The sequence below is a fragment of the Watersipora subatra genome, chromosome 2 (genome assembly GCF_963576615.1).
Source record: "Watersipora subatra chromosome 2, tzWatSuba1.1, whole genome shotgun sequence".
Classification (NCBI taxonomy): domain Eukaryota; kingdom Metazoa; phylum Bryozoa; class Gymnolaemata; order Cheilostomatida; family Watersiporidae; genus Watersipora; species Watersipora subatra.
The window spans coordinates 42710625-42735501 of record NC_088709.1 but is presented as its reverse complement, the minus strand read 5'-3'; the positions used below and the strand labels follow the sequence as shown (position 1 = coordinate 42735501).

At 35.7% G+C, this 24877-nt stretch overlaps 1 protein-coding gene across 1 annotated transcript; it reads left to right on the top strand.

Moving 5' to 3' along the window:
* LOC137387790 (glycerol kinase-like) lies at positions 1-23913 on the top strand. Its single transcript, XM_068074301.1, has 10 exons — positions 1-94; positions 1777-1946; positions 9133-9256; positions 11191-11269; positions 12323-12419; positions 16432-16516; positions 16596-16716; positions 17927-18064; positions 18512-18589; positions 23100-23913. The coding sequence occupies exons 1-10, from the start codon at positions 59-61 to the stop codon at positions 23192-23194; spliced, it is 1023 nt and encodes a 340-aa protein (XP_067930402.1). The 5' UTR covers positions 1-58; the 3' UTR covers positions 23195-23913.
* The last annotated feature ends 964 nt before the right edge of the window (positions 23914-24877 follow it).

Genomic DNA, 24877 nt, shown 5'->3' with positions numbered 1-24877 from the left:
TTGCAGTCTCTGAATCTGAGTTGAATTTCTCCAACGGCAAGGGTTGACTGAGACGGAGATGTCCCATTATCATAAACTCATTTACTGCCTCAATGTAAGTGCATATGTAAAAAAATTAAATATATTATTTCCATTTGCCGAACGTCAAATTTTAGCATATATACCAAAGTTTCACCTTTGACAAATGGAAACAATATGACGTTTCAAATATGATAGCAATATGTATGTTTCTCAATAGTTGGTCGTGTGTGAATTCGTTTGTCATTGTGATTGTCCATCTATAGCTATTGAAATCTTGGAATAACGAATTCATACCGCAGAAGGTTTGATCCTGGAACTTCTGTTCAAAGGTCCGACACCTAACTAATTAAGCTACACGAGATTGATAGATTTTGCTAGGCAATATATGTCGTTAAATATTAGCAAATACGTCACCGCTTTCCGTCACAATGCAACACAATGGCGTAACGTCATGAGAAGCGGTAGGTTTTATTAGTAAGCTTACTCAAATTATCCATTGGTAATGTGCCAGGCTAATAGCAAGTGGCAGGCAGTTCTCATCACCTCTCGTTGTTTACAAGCTGATTTTTAATACCGGGCAACGCCGGGTAGCACAGCTAATTATTGTACATATATACAGTGCACCCTCAAGATACAATTACCCATATATACGATTTTTTCACCTTACGAAGTTGAACATGGTGAGGCTTTTACCTCAAAAATTGAAGTTGCGATCTCTTAGACAGGGCTAGTTTAGCTTGCCAGAAAATTCCATTTCGTTACGTATTAAATTTATTTTAAGTGTGCAGTAACATAATAAGCATTGATACACTTTTGCCTCCTCTCTGCTCTACTCGCTACATGTACCGGCTCAAGTCACATTACTGCAAAGGTATGTACGTCCTGTATAGTAAATAGAATTTCTTTTTTTTTTGGATGGCCATTAAATGGTCAAGTGTGCGAGAGGCCACTTTCGAGAACTGCATCGCTTGACCTTTTTGGTTGAATTAGGTTAAAAATGTTTTAACCAGATTTGCTAAAAGTTATAGTGAAAGCGTAGACAGAAACTGCTACGTGATAAACTTTCATTGACAAAAAACTTTGAGATACAGTGAAATAGTTAAAAAATACATACTTAAACTTAGCTTCAAGGGTGTTTAGTAAGCCATATTTATTTGAAGTGAACTCAATGTTTATTTTATACCTACGCGTGTCTTGAAGGTAAGAACTCCTTACCGTATGTACTATGTACTGCATGTGGTACACACATTATAATAATACATTTTATTGCAGATCATAACTACTACTAAATACAATACAGTTACTGTAGGTAATTATAGTTACTGAAGTTAACATACTATTTTGTTAGTAGCTCTCAATATGTACAACATTTTCATAAGATTTTGATGATTTTTACCAGGGAATATTTGCATTGTATAATGACAATCGTTTCTATACCCCTACATACGATTTTTTCACCATACAGACCCAATGCTGGAATGGATCAACATAGTATCCGGAGGGTGCACTGTAAAGCTAATTGGACAGAAGAGCCATATTTAGAGGGAAGAGGGGAGGTGCTTGAATAGCCTTACTATTCCTCTTGTTCTAATTTGAAGAAACAAGAAGACCTGCTGCTGGTCTAAACTGCAAAAAAATAAATTATGACGAAAATTGTGGAAACAGAGTAAATTTGGAGTTATCTACCCATGATCAGTGCTTTATTATTATTTTTTATGTTGTTCTTCTTTTTCATTGTTTTATGACTTTTTGTAGATTTTTGAAGTAGAATATGTATTATTGCCTGAGATTCGTAGCTCAGCTGAGATTTATGGGAAGGGTGCTGATGGGCCCCTTAAAGGTCTGCCGATAAGTGGAGTAGTTGGAGATCAGCAGGCTGCTCTTGTAGGACAGCTCTGCTTCAGCGAAGGACAAGCAAAAAACATGTGAGTGCTTTTAGGGTCTGTTTAGTTCTTGCTGTTAGATGTGCTGTCATCTTTTTAAGGTTGCTCTCTGCGTTAGTTGAGATTCCTTAACGATGTTTTGGTGATTTTTCTAAATATACAATGAAATTTGACATTATCTCAGTTCTTCTATTTTATCATGCAGTTACATTTTTAACATTTTTCAAAAAGCAGTCTAACATACTTGTCGGGGAATGCAGTCAATCTTAAACTTGTTAACCGCATTTATAAACTCTGTTTTTGTTTTGGGCAGCCAAAGTGTAAGTTCAAGTCATGAGCTACTGCCGACATCCTGACTATTAAAAAGTGATAAGGGGGGCATGAGGGGCCCCCCTTCTCACAGTCATCACTGTAAACACTACAGTCATGGCAGGGGTAAGGGGGGAAGGGGAGCATGAGGCCTCCCCCCCTATCACTGTCATGACTGTAACCCTACAGTCATGACAGGGGTAAGGGGGGGGGGGGGAAGGGGAGCATGAGGCCTCCCCTCTCCCATCCTCCCTCCCCCCTTATCGCTGTCATGACTGTAGTGTTTACAGTCATAACGTGACGTGCAAATGCTTCTAATCTTTACCAAATTGGGATTTGAGCAGAAAATTCAAGATTTTCATACTTTGACCAAACATTTGGCTATTGATGACATCTTACTGTATTTAATTTTTTATGGTACAATTAGTAAAAAGACAAGATGACAAATGTTTTTTATTTCACAGGTTTTGCTAGAATACACAACTGTACCCAATTATTAAAATCTTTTTAAATCATAATAAGAAAAATATTTGCGGATTTATAACAAATCACGTTTTGAACAGCCTTCTGCAATGAGCTATGAGTAAAAACCGACTTATGACCTTATTTAAGTTAGCGTTTTTTTACAATTACTGTAAATGTTTATCTAGTCGATTATTATAGTGAACTGTTAAATCATTGCATAAATAATTTTTCAGTTTTTAAAAGTTTACATTAATTTGTTAAAATTATGTTTATCATTACGATTATTATGATTTCTACCTATTAATTAAGTAAGTAGCAAAATCTTTGATCTACCTATTTGATGCTCAAATGCAATTTCAATTTGCTCTCTATGACAATTTTTCAACAATAATAGATTAAGATTGGAGTTGTTGCCTCATCATTCAAAGTGTTTGCTGATGAGCAAAGAGCAAACAGGGAGTTGTGACTCCCTGTTTGAGGCCCCCCATATGGCTACTCGCTTAACATTTGATCCGAGCATGGTCTCACCTTTAGTTGGGTGGAACAGTTACCCTATGTGCACAATTGTTAATGTGGAACCAAATTTGCTGACTCCGTAGAAACCCACATTATTTTGGAGAAGCTATTAAAGTTCATGACCTGTTCTTCACATTCTTAGTGTAGATTGGTAGCTAAGCATTCGGTGAATATAATAATATCTCTACAACTAGTTCATGATATTATTGTAAGACTTTTTCACTATCTGTCATATTGTATTGTCTTGTCGTACTGTCACTATTGTTACTATCTGTCATATTGTATTGTCATACTCTTACTATTGTTACTATCTGTTGTATTGTATCGTATTGTCATACTGTCACTATTGTTACTATCTGTCATATTGTATCGTATTGTCATACGGTCACTATTGTTACTATCTGTCATATCGTATTGTCATACTGTCACTATTGTTACTATCTGTCATATTGTATCATATTGTCATACTGTCACTATTGTTACTATCTGTCATATTGTATTGTATTGTCATACTGTCACTATTGTTACTATCTGTCATATTGTATCATATTGTCATACTGTCACTATTGTTACTATCTGTCATATTGTATTGTATCGTATTGTCGTACTGTCACTATTGTTACTATATGTCATATTGTATTGTATTTTATCATACTGTCACTATTGTTACTATCTGTCACTATTGTATTGTATCGTATTGTCGTAGGTCACTATTGTTACTATCTGTCATATGTTATTGTATTGTCATACTGTCACTATTGCGACAATTTGTTGTATCATTTTCTTTTTTTTCAAACAATATCAGGCAAATAACAGGCAGCTTTTGTGTCACACAATCATATTTTACTTCAATTTACGAAACTTGCGTTAAAACGATTTTACACATAAATTCAATATGGTTTGTTTTAAATGTTGATGAAAATCCTGACATGACTTTCCTTATTGATGAGCATTTAGAGGCTATATATTAGCATGCAGTAAAGGAATGACACCCAATAGTTTAAAACAATATTGCATTCACTCAGTTTAAGGTTAGGAGGTATGTATATGTGGTGCTCAAGATAAGAAGCCAACATGTGGGTGTTCATAACAGACTCAGTCTTGCGTAATATTTGATGAGCTGTTGAAGAAGGAGGGGAGTCTAATTTCAGATTAACATAAATATCTATAGCTATATGAATCTCAGTGTTTGTTTTTGTCTTATTGTCTTTTTGTACACCTTATGTCCAGTTATAGTGCTTAAAATTAGGCATTGAAAAATCCATGTCGCAGAGGATTTGAACTCGGACCTCACATTCACATGACGACAAGCTAACCCATTAAGCTACACAAGATGCAATGGGCTCTTGGGGCAATATGAGTCATTATCTAGGTTAAAATATGCATAACGACTCCGCGTTAGGCGCAGTATCGCTTAAGCTTGCTCTCACGGCTCTTATTAGTAAGTTTAGCAGTACGTACATTAGCTTACTCAAATTAGCCCATCGTAACTACTTTACCTACCACTGTTTATAAGCTGTTTTTTATACTTGTGCATTGCCAGGCATTCTCCTAGTTATCAATAGAGCTCTTTTCTTCTACAATTACATGTGATTACCTGAGTGAGAGGCATTATTATGTTTTTAGAACATCTCCGCTTCTACTTATTTGACGCTCAAATGCAATTCCAAAGTGCTTTTTATCATGAGCATAAAAAAGATTATTTTTCACTGCAGCTATGGTACTGGTTGTTTTCTCCTATATAATACTGGGGCTGAAATAATCCAGTCAAACCTTGTCCCGCTCACTACTGTAGCCTACAAGCTGGGAAAAGATGTGCCACCCGTATATGCTCAAGAGGTCAGTGTTTCACTCTGTTTCACCTACTCCGATAACACATGGCATTATCTAGAGTTTTTAGAGTTACAGGGTACACCCGCCATACAACATTAATTCGTTCCGGTGATTGCATCATAAGGCGAAAATGTTGTAAAGAGGAATATAGAAACTCATAGTGTTTATCTAATGCAAACACTTCTTGGTAAAAAGCATCAAAAGCTTATATACATACTGTACATATTAAAATTAGTAACAAAGTAGTATATTAACCTTAGTAACTATAGCTAACTTATAGTTAACCTAGTAACTCAAGCTTCAGTGCCATAGTAATCATTTTCTTATTTCTTCCTTTAACGACGTCATCAATTAATGTTGTAAATGTAGTATATAATGAATTAGAGTTTATAGTAAATATTATATTAAACTTTAAAATGCACAATAAATTTTTACTTTCACTTACTTTTCGCTATTTTTCGTTTCACTCACGTAATATCAAGCTTTCACGGAACAGGAAGAATGCTGAACATAGAGAGAGAGGGAGCATCATATCACTTTCAGGCGTTGTAAGAGGTATTTCGGCACATAGCATATCAGCATCTTTGTTATTCCTGTGTATTCAGCACACCGATTGCCAAATTTAAATTTCGAGAAAAATTTTTTGTTGTTTTCATATAGTGAAAAAAGTGCTGCATGATGAGGAAAAAAACGTAGTGTTCTACGTCGTAAGGCAAAAATCTGTATAACAGAGACATCATAACCCAGAAGTGCATTGTATGTTAGAGTTATCATTCCATAATCTAGTACATTGTATGTTAGAGTTATCATTCCATAATCTAGTACATTGTATGTTAGAGTTATCATTCCATAATCTAGTACATTGTATGTTAGAGTTATCATTCCATAATCTAGAACATTGTATTTTAGAGTTATCATTTCATAGTCTAGTAAGTAGTTAACATTTGAATATTTACTAGGCAATGTCTATTAGTTACTTTCTAAATTACATGCATAACTCTGAGCCAGACCAGAAGTTCACAACCTGTTCACCAAATTCTGTAAGTAGCTGCCCAGTTACATATATCATGACTAAATGTTTATTACTATCCATTACATTGAGAATTGTTTAGTTGTTCATATCAGATAACGTTGTAGCAAGATCTGACAACTCTTGGTACCACATAATCATATCTTTGATCACTGTTACTTGAAGTTATGTGATACTTGTCCAAGTCATCACTCACAAGCATTGTTTATTCCAAGCATATCATACACAGGTTCAAATTATTCGTTTTTTTGCCCTTACAGAGAGTAGCTTATCGCAGCGACCTCTTTGTGACGACTCTATGTGGATGAGAATGTTCGTGTAGTAATTTTATACATTTGTAGGGTTTTGTAGCCCCAGGGAATGGTTGTAGTAGTATTATTATCTGAAAAATTTGTATCGCTTTCCTTGTTGCTTTCTAAATATGATTATGCTTCAATAAATATACTGTCGTTGATAAAGGTAATGAAATCACATCAATTAAATTGTGGCCTGCAGTGGCGTGGCCCTAGGTCTATATGTAAATTGCACTCTCGCTAGTGCACACAATGCTTGAAATTAATTAGCCTCAGTCGTGCCCCTCAACATCACGATAAAAAGAAAGAGCTAGTGCATAATATCATCGGGAAAATATAGTATGGTGCTTGGAATCTGAGTTACTTATCATAGAAATAATCTGTACATAGAGAGCTAATGACACTGATTCCTTTGTCATCTTCATTGGTTCTCTGGAGTTGTCCTACCTTCGCCTGCGACTAGCGTCATTATCGTAGTTGAGAAATATAAGCAGTAAGCAATAAAATAAGTGGTAAGAGCACACAACACCGAATATGGAAATTGTGACGTCACAATTTCCGAGCCTATACCATTGAACATTTCTGTGGTAGAGCTCTGGGGAAATCCTATAAACACCAACCAGTTTCTGTCTCACCGTGTCAAACAATGGCTCATTTGAAAGCCAAGATATCGAAGAACCTGAATAAGCTGAAACAGTACTTATGTAATTGATGTGCTTTAAATATGGACTTACACAAATTATTGCTACATTTTCTCAGGAAGTATGGATATTTTTCTATCATTTGAGATTGGTTTTTATGTTCAAGGTGGTCTGACAGCCAGGATGTTTCAAGATTGAAATAGACAAAACTTGATCGTGATTAAAAGGCTCAGAAAAAACTGCGTGCAAAATGATGTCATTAGTTGTTATCATTGTGATAGTTGATATCGGCTGAAATTCCAGTAGATTATTATAATAGTAATATAATTTGCATCACACAAGCTAGTCAGCATGGCTGCCAACATGGGGAGTAGGGGAGATGGATAGAATAGCCATATGCTAGGGGAGTTGGACAGAATAGCCATATGTTAGGGGAGAGGGACAGAATAGCCATATGTTAGGGGAGAGAGACAGTATAGCCATATGTAATATTGATAGACTAGCCATGTTAGGAGAGATTTACAGAGCAGTCAGGCATGAGAGGAGTTAGATAGAATATCCATTTTAAGAGGAGATGAACAAACTAGCCATAAGTGAGGGGAGGCTCAAAGACTAGTCATGCCTGAAGGGAGGTGGACAGACTGTTCATACGTATAGCTAATTGGACAGAAAAGCCATATTTAGAGGGAAGAGGGGGGGCTTGAATAGCCATAATATTCTTCTTGTTCCAAAGTGAAGAAACAAGACAACCTGCTGGTTTAAAATGCAAGAAATAGAATGATGACAATCGTAGAAACATAGTGAATTTGGAGTTATCCACCTATGATCAGTGCTTTATTATTTTTATTGTTTTTCTACTTTGTGATTGTTTTGATGACTTTTTTGTAGATTTTCTGAAGTGGAACTTGTTTTATTGCCTGAGATTCGTAGCTCAGCTGAGATTTATGGGAAGCTTGCTGATGGGCCCCTTAAAGGTCTGCCGATAAGTGGAGTGCTCGGAGACCAGCAGGCTGCTCTTGTTGGACAGCTCTGCTTCAGCGAAGGACAAGCAAAAAACACGTGAGTGCTTTTAGAGGCTGTTTAGTTCTTGCTATCGGATGTGCTGTCATCTTTTTAAGGTTGCTCTCTGCGTTAGTTGAGATTCATTTACGATGTTTTGATGTTTTCTCTAAATATACAATAAAATTTGACGTTATGTCAGTTCTTCTATTTTAGCAAGCAGTTGCATTTTTAAATGTAGTCAATGTAATTTGTACATTTAGCAATTTAAATTAATTTGTAATTTTTGGGAATGTGGCCAATCTTAAATTTGCGAACTGCATTTGTAAACTCTGCGTTTGTTTTTGGCAACCAGAGTGTAAGTTCAAGCCAAGAGCTGATAGTGATAAGAACAGGGATAAAAAGGGGAGGGATGAGGGGCCCCCTTATCACTGTCATGACTGTAGTGTTTGCAGTGATGGCAGTGATAAGGGGGGGATGAGGGGCCACCTTATCACTGTCATGACTGTAGTGTTTACAGTCATACTTTGACTTGCAAATTGTTCTGATCCTTACTAAATTGGGGTTCAACCAAATTGGGGTTTGAAAATTCAAGATTTTCAGACTGCGACCAACCGTGTGGCTTTAGATCATATCCTACTGTACTTAATTTTTGATGCTGTAATTGGTAAAAAGAGGAGACAAGAAGTGTTTAAGCTGTGTTTTTTTATTTCACAATATTTGCTAGAAAACACAACCGTACCTTTTCTTTAGAATCTTTTTAAATTGTAATCAGAAAAGTGTTTTCGGATTTAGAACGAATCATGTTTTGACTGTATTTAAATCAGTGTTTTCTCACTGTGAATGATTATTTAGTCGATGTAGTAAACTGTTTAATATTTGCATTGCATAAATAATTTTTCTATTTTTAAAAATTTACATTAAATTGTTAATACTATACTATGTTTATTATTACGATTTCTATCGAAGAGGTAAAAACATATCTGTTTCTCCCTCTTTGATGCTCCAATGCATTGTCCAATCCAAACATGTTTTTACCTATCAAATAGGTAGAAACGTGTTTGTTTGTATCTATTTGATGCTCAAATTCAATTCCAAATTGCTTTTCATCATGAGCATGAAAAAATTATTTTTCACTGCAGCTATGGTACCGGTTGTTTTCTCCTATACAATACTGGGTCTGAAATAGTCCAGCCAAACCTGGGCCTGCTCACTACTGTAGCCTACAAGCTGGGAAAAGATGCTCCACCCGTGTATGCTCTAGAGGTCAGTGTTTCACTCTGTTTTACCTTCTTCTATAACACATGGTATTATTTAGTTTTTAGAGTTACAGTGAACTCCCGCCGTACAACATTAATTCATTCCGGTGATTGCATCATAAGGTGAAAATGTTGTAAAGAGGGATATAGAAACTCATAGTTTTTATCTAATGCAAACACTTCTTGGTAAAATGCATCAAAATTGTATATACTACGTACTGTACATATTAAAATTAGCAACAAAATAGTATATTAACCTTAGTAACTATGGTTAACTTATAGTTAACCTAGTAACTCTAGCTTCGTTGTCATGGTAATCGTATTCCTACTTCTTCCTTTACCGACGTTATCAATTAAAGTTGTAATTGTAGTTATATAATGAATTAGAGTTTATAGTAAATATTATATTAAATCCTAAAATGCACAATAATTTTTTGCTTTCATTTTCGCTATTTTTCGTTTCACTCACACAATATCAAGCTTTTACGGAACAGGAAGAATGCTAAACACAGAGTGAGCATCATATCTCTTGCAGGCGTTGTAGGAGGTATTTCGGCATATAGCATATCAGCATCTTTGTTATTTTCTATGTATTCAGCACACCGATTGCCAAATTTAACTTTCGAGAAAAATCTTTGTTGATATCGTATGGTGAAAAAATGTTGTATGGTGGGGCGAAAAAATGTTCCACATCGTAAGGCGACAATCTGTATAACAGAGACATCGTAACCCAGGAATGCATTGTCTGTTAAGGTCCAAACACACTAGGCGATTTTATCGCAAACGTCATGAGGAGCGTGGAGATATTGCTGGCGTGTGCATAAACACACTTGAGCGATTCACTAGCAAACGATATAATGGGCACGCTCACAAACTGCCAATAAAATTCCGTATCATTAGTTTCTTCGGAGTTGTTAATAAATTTAGATTAATCAATATGGCGACAATGTAAACAACTTACGCATTTGTTATTAAACCTATCTTACTTTCATGGATTGTACACTGTCTACACTACAAGAAGACATAAGAAAAAACAATTATTGTATTTTAACTGTGATAGATTTTACGAATTTTACACATATTTTATTTTGTAGTGGTTTTTTATACTTAATATATTAAATATTTACCGTTCTCAAGATGGTCAACCTGCGCAACGATTAACTCCAAATGTTGGTTTTCAACTCAAATTTTTGTTTGTTATGGTACACAGGACTGGGAGTGCTATTATTAAATTTATGAACAATTCAGTGTTCGCTCTGAAGATGTTTCAATCGTAACAAAATAGCCAATTGTCGCTGCTGCACGTTTGGTGAACATTGATAAGAAATAATTACCCGCCATAAAATTGTATTCTGGTAAAAACCAACCAATCGAAATGCATCTCGCTAGGGATAAAGTTGTGTAGAGAAAGTCTAGCGTTATCGTTCTGCATGAGCACGCTGAGTGAATTCTAGCGCAGATTAGCACCACGCAGCGCAATATTGCTCTAAATATTGCCTAGTGTGTTTTCACATTTAGAGTTATCATTCCATAATCTAGTATGTAGTTAACATTTGAATATTTACTAAGCAATGTCTGTTAGTTATTCTCTTCACTACATGCATAGCTCTGAGCCAGAAGTTCACGACCTGCTCACCTAATTCTGTAAGTAGCTGCCCAGTTCCATATACCATGATTAAATGTTTATTACTATCCATTACATTGATAATTGTTTATTTGTTCTTATCAGATAACATTATAACAAGAGCAGGCAACTCATGGTATTACATAATCATATATTTGATCACTTTTACTTGAAGTTATGTGATACTTTTTCAAATCATCGCTCACAAGCATTATTCGTTTTTTTGGCCTTTATAGAGAGTAGCTTATAGTAGCGACCTCTTTGTGACGACTCTACATGGATGAGAATGTTCATGTAGTAATTTTATACATTTGTAGGGTTCTGTAGCCATAGCTGGAGCTTGCATTCGTTGGCTTCGGGATAATCTCGGTATCATCAGCGATTCTGCTGAGTCAGGTGACTTAATTTCCTTCTTTAACACTACTTATTCTGTTCATGATATGTTTACCGTAAGTCCTCATGCTCAAGCCGCGTGGCTTGTACTCAAAACCAGATAACTCATGAAAGAAAAAATAATCTTCCAACAAGCTGCGTACGCCCACAGACCGCGGCTAATGACTGAGGTTTTGTCGTCCTTGATCCCTTCAGAAGCGAGAGTGTTGAGAAGGGTTTCGCTATACCCCCGTCCTCTCGAATAAGAAAACAGGCTGTATCAGTACATGTGAAAATAATTTTCTTTTACTTCCAAGTTAGGAATTAGAATTCCTAAACCCTTGCATTAAGAACTTACTTGCAATGTCTCAGCTAGATTTTTATTGTGCTGTTAGAGGGCTTCACGTTTATGGAAAGATGCCGGTCAAGAATTAAACGGTTTTAACAACCTATGACTGTGGTGAGTTAAACATTAGCGATAAATTCTTCTTTAGTCTAAAGTATTCCATAAACATGACCTTGAAAATAAATGAGTAGGTCGCCAAAATCCCGTACATAAAAGTGTATCATGACTGCGATTTTATGGTTATAGCGCGGAACTGAGCAGAGACCACATTTATCGAAAAACCGCCCTGAGCCTCACGTAAGTTTTAAAAAGCTTTAGCCGCGGCCTATGACCTTGAATCAGAAGCCGCGCCCAACGACAAGCCGCGCGGCTTGAGCATAAGGACTTACGGTAGTCATAACTTCAATCCTATAGCGGTGTGCAAAATTATGGCAACTCCCCCTTTGTTGTGTTCATTCTTGATTGAAAGACATTCACATCTTCTCATCTCAGCTGAGCTCTATGTGCGTAATCTATACATATTCTAAAGCTTAGTGTCTTTTCATCTAATTACGTTGAAAAAAAATTGGTATTTGTGGTACTTGACTAATTTTTTGTGATACTTGAACAGCACTTGTGGTACTTCACTAAAACTTGAGATACTTGAGTACTACTTGTGGTAGTTGAGTAGCACTTGTGATACTACAGTAGTACTTGTGATGCATATTGTCAGAGGAATTGTTCTGATGTAGAGACACTAGCAGCCACAGTAGACAGCACAGCAGGCTGTTATTTTGTACCAGCCTTCACAGGTCTCTTCTGTCCACACTGGCAGCCTGATGCGAGGGGGTGAGTGACTTACATCCCTAGTTCTACTTCTAACTAGTCATACTTCAACTTACGAGCTTAAGGCGTTTCAGGACTGAGTTTGTATTTCAATTCAGGTTTAAGTAATTTGTATCTCAAACCAATTGTTTCTATATAAACTTACTAAATACAAATTTATCCATTCCCACCATGTGACAAATCCCTAAAACTAGGATATTACAATGGAAAAACTTGTTATAATAGTTTCAGTTCACCACATCTTATTCTTTCTATTCATCATTTGAATTCAACTGGATGTAATTCAAAGCTTGGATTGTAATCAGGTAGTCGGTAGCTCAAAATTTCAGTTGGAAGCTTTTTTGCTAGTGAGGGTCCAACGTTAGTAAAATATGTATTTAGTTCATTAGCTATTTCTATATCTGAACATATTAAATTGGAAGCGTTGGAAATAGCTTCAAGTTGGGTTGGCACTCTGCAAACTTTTGATGTTGATTTGTTCAATATTTGTGTGTTAATTACTTTCCAAGTTTCTGAAGCATTGGAGCAATTGTTAAAACTGTCCTTGAAATAAGAAAATTTTGCATTCTTCAACTCGGTTGACAGTTGATTCTTGAATTTGTTGTATTTAAGTTTTAATTTCGTATTAAGAGGAGACTTAGATAACTGGCGGTAAATATTGTATTTCTTTTTAATTTTATTCAGCAAAGCATTGGTCAGCCAAGGTTTAGTATATTTGAATCTTTTGTTCCCGAAGGACCCAGACCTCTCAAGAGTGCATTTTGCTATCAGATTTTGAAGTGTTTTAATAAAAAGGGTGTAATTTGTGTTGAGACATTCAGAAATAAAAATATTATCCCAATTTGTATTTGTTATATATTGTGCTAATCTATCGTAATGAATATATTGTTTATTTGTGGTTGAAAGGTTACTGATTTGATCGTTAAAATTAGAGTTTGTTGTACTTATGTAAAAAGTAGGTAAATGGTCACTTAAATCACATTTAATAGTTCCTGAAAATATGTTGTTTTCCACTGTGTTTGTTAAAATATGATCTAAACAGGAATGCTTTTGCTTTGATAGTCTTGTTGGAATTGTAAGTGTTTTCAAAATTATATAAGGAAATTATGTTTTTATAGTTTTCACTTGCTTTTTTATCTAGATAATCAATATTGATATCACCAAAAATGAGGTACTTAGACTCTGAGGTAGTTGCAAGAAACTGGTCAATGTCATTTAGAAATAAATCAAGGTCGGAACTAGGCCTGCGATAAATTATAATTACCGTAAGGGAATGAACTGAAGCGCCACCAACTAGTCTAAAAGCGTGTACATCTGCCCCTCTCATTGTGATATCCACCGTCTCAACGGCCATGCCACACCGCACATAAGCCCCAGCACCACCGCCCCTGGAGTGTCGCTGTGTACCTGAGAAAAAGTAATTCTGCAATGTAAAATTTGAAGCTTCATTCTCGTAGAACCAAGTTTCAGTAACACATATCACATCAAAACTAGTGTTAATTATTGAAAGAAAATATTCAAAGTCGGTAAATTTATTCTTTAAACTCTGACAATTAAAGTTCAAGACATGAAAACTATTAGTGGGTAACCGAAGCTGGTTGAAAGAAAATACAGATTGCGGTACACAGTCTACACAAAACTCTGCCATAAATACATATAAGCACCAGTAATAAAAACAAATCATGATTACTGCGAAGCTTCTAAATCATCCAAGTCACTTTGGGTTCTTATCTGAACAGCATCTGATTCAGGAGTTTTACGTAGGTAAATTCTTTGATTGAAAGTCCAAATAAACCGGAAGTTTTTGTTTGTTTTAAATTTTCGAGCTTTCCAGAATAGTTCGTTTTGTTCCCTACTTAAAACTTCGTTGATGTAGATTCTGTTTTTCTCTTGAAATCCTAACAGTGAAGTATCAATAATATTTTTTCTGTATAATTGAAAAAAATTGTCTCGTTTAGTTGTCTGGATGAATTTAACAAGAATTCTGGGAGTCTGTCTAATCCTATAAATATTGTCAATATCTCGTGTAGGGTTGATGTCATCAAGTTTTGCTACCTTCAAAAGTTTTGAAAAACCTTCCATTAAGTTCTCGCCACTTTTAAATGGAATTCCGTTCAGCTCTATGGCTTTAGCTCTGATGAGATGTTCATTAGCTTCAACACGCATTAGCAAATTATTATGTGTGGTTGATTGTTGCATTTTCGTTTTAGCTGATTCGAGTTCACTAACTTTAGATTTGACATCGTTGATCTCTTCTTGAAAATTTTCTAGCGACAATTCATATTCAGCTTGCTTGTTCTCAATTAAGTCCAAACGTTTGTGTATTTTGGCGACATTCGATATCAGCTGAGTTAGTTTTAGATCAATAGAAGCAAGAGTGATTTGGTCTCCAGAGTGTGAAGCAGATTCTCCACGTTTTGGTCCCATATTGATCAGAAATGTAATTTAAGACTTACCAATTTCAGGGGGGTTTCACAGTTAACACCAATTACGCCCCCCTATTGCAGTCCTGTGCTTGAATTCTTTCTCTTGTGTTCTGTAGTTAGTAAATACTGTATTCTGTAAACACCTTGGTAGGGTATATATCAGCGGTCGAGTATGTGTATTGTGTGTTGCGTATATAGAAATATAAGCTCTTTGCTGACAAATGCTTAATCCTCAGGAGCTCTCAGAAACGCTTGTGCACAGCTCAACTGCTAACTGCTAACTAATGTATGTACAGTAATGTTTTTATGTACCAGTTCACATCGGTAAATTAACACTTCACACTTTTCTGTCGATGTAGGTTTTTATGTCTCTTCTACATCCCGTGTATTGCTTTCAACTCCTTCAAGTCGTCAGTCGTAAGCTTCTCCTTGTGCTCAGGCCTGCCAACCCAAGAATGGGGCAATGCGTGAGATTTCGTTTTGGGGCAAATGATGTATCAATGATAGTATATATAAAATTGTGGAAATTGGGGCAAAAATCTCACGCATTTTCATTTTTTCTTTGTGGTGATTGCGTGAGTCTCACGCCCAATGCGTGAGAGTTGGCAGGTATGCTTGTGCTTGCTTTAATGAATTTCTTATTTTTAATAATTGCTGACTGGTTGCGAACATATTCCTTGGCAATATTAACAATACAGGCGTCTTCTTTCTATTTATTTATGACCTCCAACTCTGTTGTCATGGAAATCATTTTTCCTTTGTCTTGTAGAAGGATTATAACGCTAAAAATGGATACTCGCTCTCGATTATGTGCTTTTCACAAAATTTCCCACGTGGAACGCTGACCTGAGAGAAGTCGGTCATCGTGTCACTGTTAAACATTGTGAAATGTTTTCGGCAAACCGCATGTCGGCGTCTTTGTTATTTCGACGTGCGTTATTAGCACACCGACCGCCAAATTTTAACTCGGGCGAAACTTTTCTCAAATTCGTATGGTGAAATAAAATTCGTATAGCGAGGTTAAGATCTCACGATGTTCAACTTCGTAAGGTGAAAAAATCGTATATCAGGGTAATCGTATCTCGAGGGTGCACTGTATAATAATAGTAATATTATTTGCATCGCACAAGCTAGTCAGCATGGCTGCCAACATGACTGTCCAACAGGGCTGTGCAATTGGGCTGACAGATGTGGTTGTTCCATATGGCTACTCAATATGTATGGCTGCACATAATGGCTTTTAAATAGGGCTGCCCAGCCTGGCTGTTCAATATGGCTGCCCTAGATAGCTGTTTAATATGTCTGCACAAGATGGCTGTTTAATATGGCTGCACAAAATGGCTGCCCAACATGGCTGGCCAGCATGGACATGAATCATTAAAATACCACAGTTGCTTAAATACCTAAGTAAACTTCTTTTTAGTGGATTGAAAGTTGTCCCCTCTTTTTAGAAATAAATCTCCTTGCTGTTGGTGAAGTTCAAACACGCATCATTGTAGATAAACTAAATTATTTCTGTTACTGAAAATACAGAGTAGTAGGTATACATGGTGACATCTATGACCAGAGCTAATCTCCTTGTATTGTAGAACGATATGCGGCCTGTCAACATGCACAACAAAGGCACATATCGTTAGAGCAGCTCTGGAAGCCGTCTGCTATCAGACCAGAGAGGTAACTTTCTTCTGGATACACTGAGCTCTACTAGTCATTATGGTTTTATGTCCAAGGTGCATACAAAATCTATTTATAGATTTTAGATGCTATGAATAGCGACAGCGGCATCCCTCTGGCATCTCTCCAGGTTGACGGAGGTATGACTCAGAATTCTCTACTCATGCAAATGCAAGCAGACCTCGTCGGGATTCCCGTCGGTAAGACATCTGTGAGGCCATCTAAAGGTTGGAGGTCATCTAAAGCTTTTAGTCGGGCAGTGTACCTTTTTGCTGGCTTTGTGTGAGGTGTTTGTGTATTTAGATTGTCTGTAATTGATTTCAAGAATTTGTTCACAGCTAATAATTTATCTGTTGTCTGTGAAAGTCGAGTAAAGCCGTGGTCACACGATGGCCGAACCGACTTAGGTTTGGTTCGGAGGTTGTTTTACTTCGGTTTGGCTAAGTCACATGTCACACGGCATCCGAAGTCACTTCGCTTTCTAGATACCGTATACATGAATACGGGACACTGTTTTATTGGTAGTTTTTATGTATTTTAGTTAAATACTTCTATTGCAAACAAAAACTTTGAGGAACAATTATTAATTATAATTACGCCGCAGATTTATCAGAAGTTCGTTCATCTGCTCCAAACAAATCACTCGATACAAAGATTTTGCCGACCCTTCCCATCAACAAAATTATATTTTTGTTAACATGGAATGTTTTTTTATGCTGAGTACATAACAAAAACAGTGTTTATCATAGTACTGTGGTTTTACATAAATAAATCAGTCAACGATTCTTCATCAGGATGAGTATGACACATTACTTCTGTTCTACACGAAAGAAAACTACAACCATTATCTTACATTTATGCAAAACTTGAGTGCAACATCTTACATTTATGCAACACAATCACAAGTCCGGGTGAGCCTTGCCGTAAATTGCTTCGTGTTGTTTATTTAACAAAATAAAAAGATTGTCCCATTTCTTTTTTAACTTTGCTCACACGCACGTAAAGAGAAATGTGATGTGTGCTCTCTAGAATTTTAACCAGCCAATAAGAGCAAGGGTTCGGCCACAAAATTTCGAGCAGAACCAAACTGGTTCGTTTCGGCAAGAAATGTCTTTGCCCGAACAGTTTACAACTGAGAGCGACGTCGTTTTGCGTCATTTAGTTCGTTTCGGCTCTCGTGTGACCACTCCTTTAGACCATTCTATGCTTGAGAGATCCAGTGTTTAGAAAGGGGCATTTCATTGGTGTTTGAGTGGTTACATAAGCCAATCATGCCTGATGATGTTTGGTTATTTTTAGTAAACAAACTGTACTGACAGCGTATGTAATGTCCAATGGAATATCCCTTTGTTTATCCAAATGATATTTTCATATTTTATAATTATAGTCTATTTATATTAAATATTCTAGTTCGACCTTCCATGCCAGAGACGACAGCACTCGGTGCAGCAATGGCTGCCGGGTACTGCATTGGAGTATGGAGTTTAAATCCTGAGGATTTGTCTGCCATCACTACTGATGTCTTTAAACCTCTCATATCAGAGGAAGGTAGGTGTTAGGATGACTGTGGACAAGTTGCCTTTTTTATGTTTTATGTTTCACAAACTGCCTTACAACGGAGAGCAAGGGTATGCACTTCTTTCTTAAATATAGTGGAGCCACTTGCATTTCTTGTAATCTGACCTCAGCCAGGTAATTGCTCTTCTCACCCTGCAAACTCAGTAGTGTGGGCAGAGTTGGAGTCATCCTTGGTTTTTTATTACTCCATGGGCAATAATTTCATTACAAATAAGAAAAAGACAGACTCCCTCCTTGAGCAGCTCATCAAGTTATATACAAAACCGAGTCTGTTGTTGTTGTGAACACCTACATGTTGGCTTTTTAGCCTGTGCACCAAGTGTACATATTTCCTACCTCTTGGCTTAGTGACTGTAGTTTGTTGTGTAACTCTATTTGTGTCATACGTACTGTGATCTCTTTTCATTGGTTGTTTAGAGAGAGATAAGAGGTTTAGGCGGTGGACTGATGCTGTGGAGAGGTCAAAGCACTGGGATACTCTCGGAGAGGATACAGGTAGGATGTATTTCCTATTATTGTCAATTATTATAGCATTCATTTCAAGATGAGCTTAGACAAGAATTTATCAGAAAGTATCAGTACTTTTATATCATGTATGATTGTTTTTAATGTTTAAGTTAATCTGACTGCCAGGATGTTTCAAGATAAAATTGATGAAACTTGATCCCGGTTATAATGCTCAGATCAAGCAAAGGTGCGATTATGATGTCTATAGTTATAAAAAACCGACAGATTAAACACATATAACGGTGCGACAGGTACACTATTATAGCCAATATCAACTATAGCACCAGTAGCAACTTGTGACATCATTTTGACGCATATTTATGTTCTGGGCATTTTGATTACGGCGGATGTTTTTTTGATTTTAATCTTGAAACATCCTGTTAGTCGGATCACCTCAAACATCAAATACGATCTCAATTGATAGAAAAATACTGATACTTTCTGATAAAATATACTAAAATTTAATATAAATTTATTTATAATGCTTTGAGTGGGAAAATGAAACTGATAAATTCATTAAACATTGTCCCTTATACATAGTCATGATGATAATCACTGTGTTTCTATTCAGTATAGTTCTCTTTTATAGGAGTTGTTATTCCTTGAACAAACAGAAGGTTATATGTAACCAGCCTTTATAAGTTCTGTTTGATTGTCAAATGATAATACAAAATAGGTGCATAACCCAATAAACTAAGCTATTTCAACTGTTTGTTTTTTATGTTTATTTATACTTAGTATATACTAATCAGTTTTTTGAGGTTTTAAGTATAAATAACTAATTAAATAAAAATTGGTTTTTAATGTAAAAAATTATTATTTACAGCGACAGCAGGAATAGCGAAATGCAGTCTGTAATACAAACTGAATATTATTCATAGCAGTTGATCTCTCCAAAGAGTCCCATCTAATTATTAAATAGTACCTCATGAGTAGCTGGTTGATTGTATGGTAGGAATGACAACAGTATGGTAGGACAACTCCAGGTATAAGAGTAGCTATAGTACATAATATTCACTATGATAAGAGCCCTGTCTGTCTGTTTGAAGCCAGACTTAGAGGTTAAGAATAAATAATACACTTCACAGGAATTGAACTCAGGTATTCAGGGTTCCACTCAGGTACACTACTAACTTCAGTGTTCAACTACCCTGCAGTGTTGTGGAATAATTGTGCACATAGCTGTTACACATGTTAAACTCTCACCATTCACCGGACTGCCAGGGTACTACTACAATATAAAATAGTCCATGGTAGTGCTACAGTAGAATCCTGGGATACGGCTGCAATTCATTCCGGGATTGGGACCACAAAATAAAATTGCCATATGGTGAGGCCTCTTAACATCTATGCTTTTTGAAGCTTTTATTTGGAGAAATACCCACAAGAAGCCTGTTTCTGGTAACCGCTGAAAGTATTTATGAAATTACACATCCACCTGCCATCAATACTGTCCATAGGATCATCCATTGTCCTAATAGTTTCCTAATGTTTGTGCAATAAATCTAGTAATTCAAACAAACTGATAACTTTCCTTCTGCCGATGAAGTTTGGTATCTCACTCTTCTTTGACTTTTGTTTATTGCTAGCAGACTCATTTCCATAGTAACCGAATTTTTGGTTGTCCCTTTATTATCACCATCAGGACCCATAGCTAATGAATTAAAGTTTGATATAAGTATTAAAAACACTGCGTAAATACTGATATCCATAAAGACTCACTGTAAAGAGTGGTCTCTCTCTGAAGGCCACTCTAAATGGCATAAATTTGACCAATCAAAGGTCAAAAGGTCAACACCTTGACAACTTGGGTAGCTGTACCGTGGCCTAACATCGTACCAGCAAGGATCTGGATTGATGTTTGTTTTTCCAAACAGTTTTAATGCTAGTTCATGTATAGGATATATTGCTCACAGAATGAAGTGAGCCTAGAAATATTGATTCAAAAGTTGCATGAATTTATTCGTAATATTACTAGTAGGAGGAAATTGGTGATTAATATATATATTACATATATTATATACTGTTATATATCTATTAATATGGTGAATAATATATATTACATATATTATATACTGTTATGTATCTATTAATATGGTGATTAATTATTCATATTATTAGTTTATTGATTTGACTTCACACGTTAATGTAAATGGATGCCCGAGGTGGTTCTACTGCGCAACTTTGCCTGCTATGGTTTGGGTTTGCTTACTTGGCCAAAATCTATGTTCAAAGACTTCTACAACAGAATACAACAAACAAAACCATACCCATAGGACAGCTTGCATCAGTGTAGAAGTTTTAATCAAATTGAATTTGTTTTTAATAACCTGATGAAAAGCTTTTAATTCAACATTACTCTGAGACGTGTGAGCTTTTTCATGTAATTGTAAGCGAGACAGTTTGGTTCTAGTTTGTGTTCTGATAGAGGCACCCTGTAATGACTTACTAAATGGCATCTGCAAGTGTCTGCGTGACAAGTTCAAGCAGGTGACTTTTCGCTATTCTAGATTAGCGTTTGCATATATTGTAGAATAAGAACACCGTAATACAGGTACTTTCATACTGTAACATGCATTTGAAACTGCATTGTGACAGGCTACTGCAGGTGCTCAAATTTGGTTTGCTCTGCAAGTGCTTTATCTACATGTAATTATAGCTGAATCCCATGTGATTGCACGTCTCTCTCTTCAGTCTATCGATTGGTTTCAGTGGAATTCAGACAACGGTTTCTGCTCACATTTCACCTTTAAATTTTCACTTCTTTCTGTTCATAATTGGGGTTGCTCGTAACCTGATATTACTGAGCGCAGGTGATTTCTCTTAGACATATAGTTGAGATCCTTTAGAAGAGTTGGGGGTGGTACTGGTACTCCGTGTGTACTGAGTGTATGTCAAAGGAAAGCATTATAAAACAATAGTTGGCAATACAGCACAATTTTCAATATCAAAATAACTAACAATAAACTGTTTTTCAGCCCTTAAAATAATATTACTAAAGTAGAAGATGAAATGTTTACAATATTTAAAGATGAACTTACTCAAAATTTTAACAGATTTTATCAGAAAGTATTTTTAACAGAATTTTTCTATTACATATATTTGCAACTGTTTTTAATGTTTGAGGTCATCTGACTTCCAGTAGGTTTCAAGATTAAAATCAACAAAAATTGAACGCAGTTAAAACGCTCAGAATAAGATTATGTGTAAAATGAAGTCACTAGTTGTTATCCCTGTAATAGTTGACATCGGCTATTACTTTCAAGTTGCAGCAGTCTCTACACAGTCGATCTCTTTGTAACTATAGACATCATAATCACACTTTCACTTGATCTGAGCATTTTAACTGTGATCCACTTTTATTGATTTTAATCTTGAAACATTCTTGCAATGTACTGCAGGAATGCAGTGCACTAATAAGGAGTTGTCTGCTCCCTTTATTATAAATTAGAATAAAAAGAAATTTTATGTTCATGTTTTGGAGCTCGCTGAAAATAATTGTTAGTGATATGTTTGCAACTTGGAGACTAAACGGAGGATTTCTCTAATAGCATCTCTAGTTGTCACAACTCTGACCCATCTAGGTCTCTGGTGCCCCCCTTATACTGTTGTTTGTAGCAAGCAGTGATAAGGAATAATATTTATGGAGTCACAAGTTATGATGTCTATTAGTTGTTATTAGTTGTGGTTAGAGCTAGTATTCTAGGTGATTGGTAATATTATTATAAGGATGTCAGTAATTTGAACTCCTCAGTGATTGAACTTTCTGCTTCATACCACATACTGTTCACTTATTAAGTAACCGTTCAATTGAATAAATGGGCATCCTGCTGATGTTATTAGCGACATACTCTCTTCTTGAGCACACAACTCCAATTGTTACAGTTCTGATTGAAAAGCTATTAAATAAAATATGAAATCACGCTATACTAGTATTTCATCTCAAACAATGAAGACAGTGTCTGTAGGGTTTGTTGTTATCCTGCTAATGAATGATGTTGTGGCAATGCAGATGTTCCATATACAAAAAGACGGCACTGTTGTTTTTCCTTGGATTTATGCATTCTCATCTGTTCAATGATGTTGATATATTTTTCTCAGTTCTATCATATAGATGATAGTAATTGATATTCCTTTTTGTATATCATATAGACCTGGTTTTTGGCATGTAATGACGAACATGATTATTAATGGCCAATAGAAAGTTATACATAAATGTTACACATGCTACAAATCTACTGTTTCATTCTCCAATGTGGTGCTTCACGTCGATTTCATCATCTTCATACTTTGTGTAAAACAATGCAAGCCATAGAAAAACTTGTCTTGGAGGTTTCCAGAAATAATAGGAATTTAGATAAGAAATATATGAGAACAAACATACATATTCTGTTGATGATCATAGCTGAGCACATGCTGTTGATTTGTTCTTAGGAAACTACCCTGGTTTCATCCGCTTGCTGTGTTGGCAATAACTGACAACTTGGTGTATTTGTAGATGCCATAACCAACAAACAAGGCATGGTCTCTACATGTGGAGTATACGCCTTCACTACTATGGCATTAGCTATACTGGCTCACTCACTCTCATGACATCCTACCAGGTTCAATCTAAATCGTTCAGATTTAGTAGTTGTCTGCTCAGCGCCACGACATTAAGGTGTGACAACTATTGACACTACTAGTTTCATAACATAAAAACCTTCATATGACATTCAGGTTATGGAGTGGTGTTACACCTTGTCTATTAGGCAATCCGGTTTACATGGCCATCGAGTTTTCACTGCACCATTCTTGAGCTCGATGATCTGGAATTTCCAGGAAAAAGCCTAAGCAGTTTTTAGGTAGTAATTTGATCAAATTAAAAAACTGGCTCATACTAGTTTGGATGTCTTTGTTTGAGCAGGAATGTTGTAATTGCTATTTAACCCATTTTAAAAGGTTACTATTAAAGGTAACAATCAAATTTAATTAAAGAGAGAATTTCTATTTCAATTGAAACTATATTTCTATTTCCTTGATTCCATGTTGAGCCACTAGTATTTGTGTCAGCTATCTTGTTTATATGATAACTCCCTTTATTTATACTTCATGTCAAGGTCATGGTATTTACTACTATTTGTTACTTATGTTTGATGATTTCTGTGTTGAATTGTCTCCAGAGCAAATGATTGTCCTGGCTTTTCTCAATTCTGTCTTTATTCTCATTGCATGGGAAAGCATCAGGCACTATTGGAATTATTCCCTCTTGTAATGCAAACATAAATGATCAAAGCCAACTGATTCCCATCATATATGTATCTTCTTACCATGGCGACTCAGCTGCAATAATGTGTCATAAATGGCCTCTTTTTATGTTTTGGTTTTTAAATAAAATGTATGAATTTTGGCTTAAAAAGTTCTTGAATTAAAAACAGATCAGATTCAAAGACCATTTCATTTCCTTTATCTGATTGGTTGGTCAATCCATTTTTTCGTATTATTTGTGAACCAACACAAACCAGGGCAAAGAACAGCAATCAAGCTTGTTTATGCAAGATTTCCAAAATATTTCATAGCAATTCTTGACTGTTTTCCAACAATAGAAAAAGCTTCAACTTCAAATATTTATAGATATATTGATAAATTAGGAGTGCATAAAGAAAGGTGTTATATTACTATTTGAATGACAACACTAGTAACTAAGTATTGATTAAAGGTCATCACTTGGTTTTCAAGCCAATAGTTCAGATATATATGCACCAAATACAAATATGCAAATCATTTCACTCTTTCATAGCAGATACCTATTAGTGAGTTACATAGTTTGAGTTTGTTTATACTATATTATTGAAGGGTATTAATTAACTACAACAATAATTGAATTATAAGATTGACTAGTATTAATAGAATCTGTATGACCATATTGGTATTTACTGTATGACCATATTTGGTAAAACTCACTTGAATCTGATAGATCAACTAATCAGAGATGGTATAGAAAAGCCATACAAATAGAGGAAGCAACTCCTCATAAGATCTGTCTGACTTCCTTTGTAAAAGTGTTAAGAAGGAACTGGATAAAATATAATAACATGTGATATAAAAATGTCTGTACAACTAGCACTGCACCCTCTCCCATATACCATAATACTATATTAATTAAAGGATTACATTAGTTACAATAATAATTCAATTATTGGATTGACTACTAATAATATGTTTACTGTATGACCATATTTGGTAAAACTCAGCTGAGACTAATAGATCAGCTAGTTAAAGGTAGTTTAGCAAAGC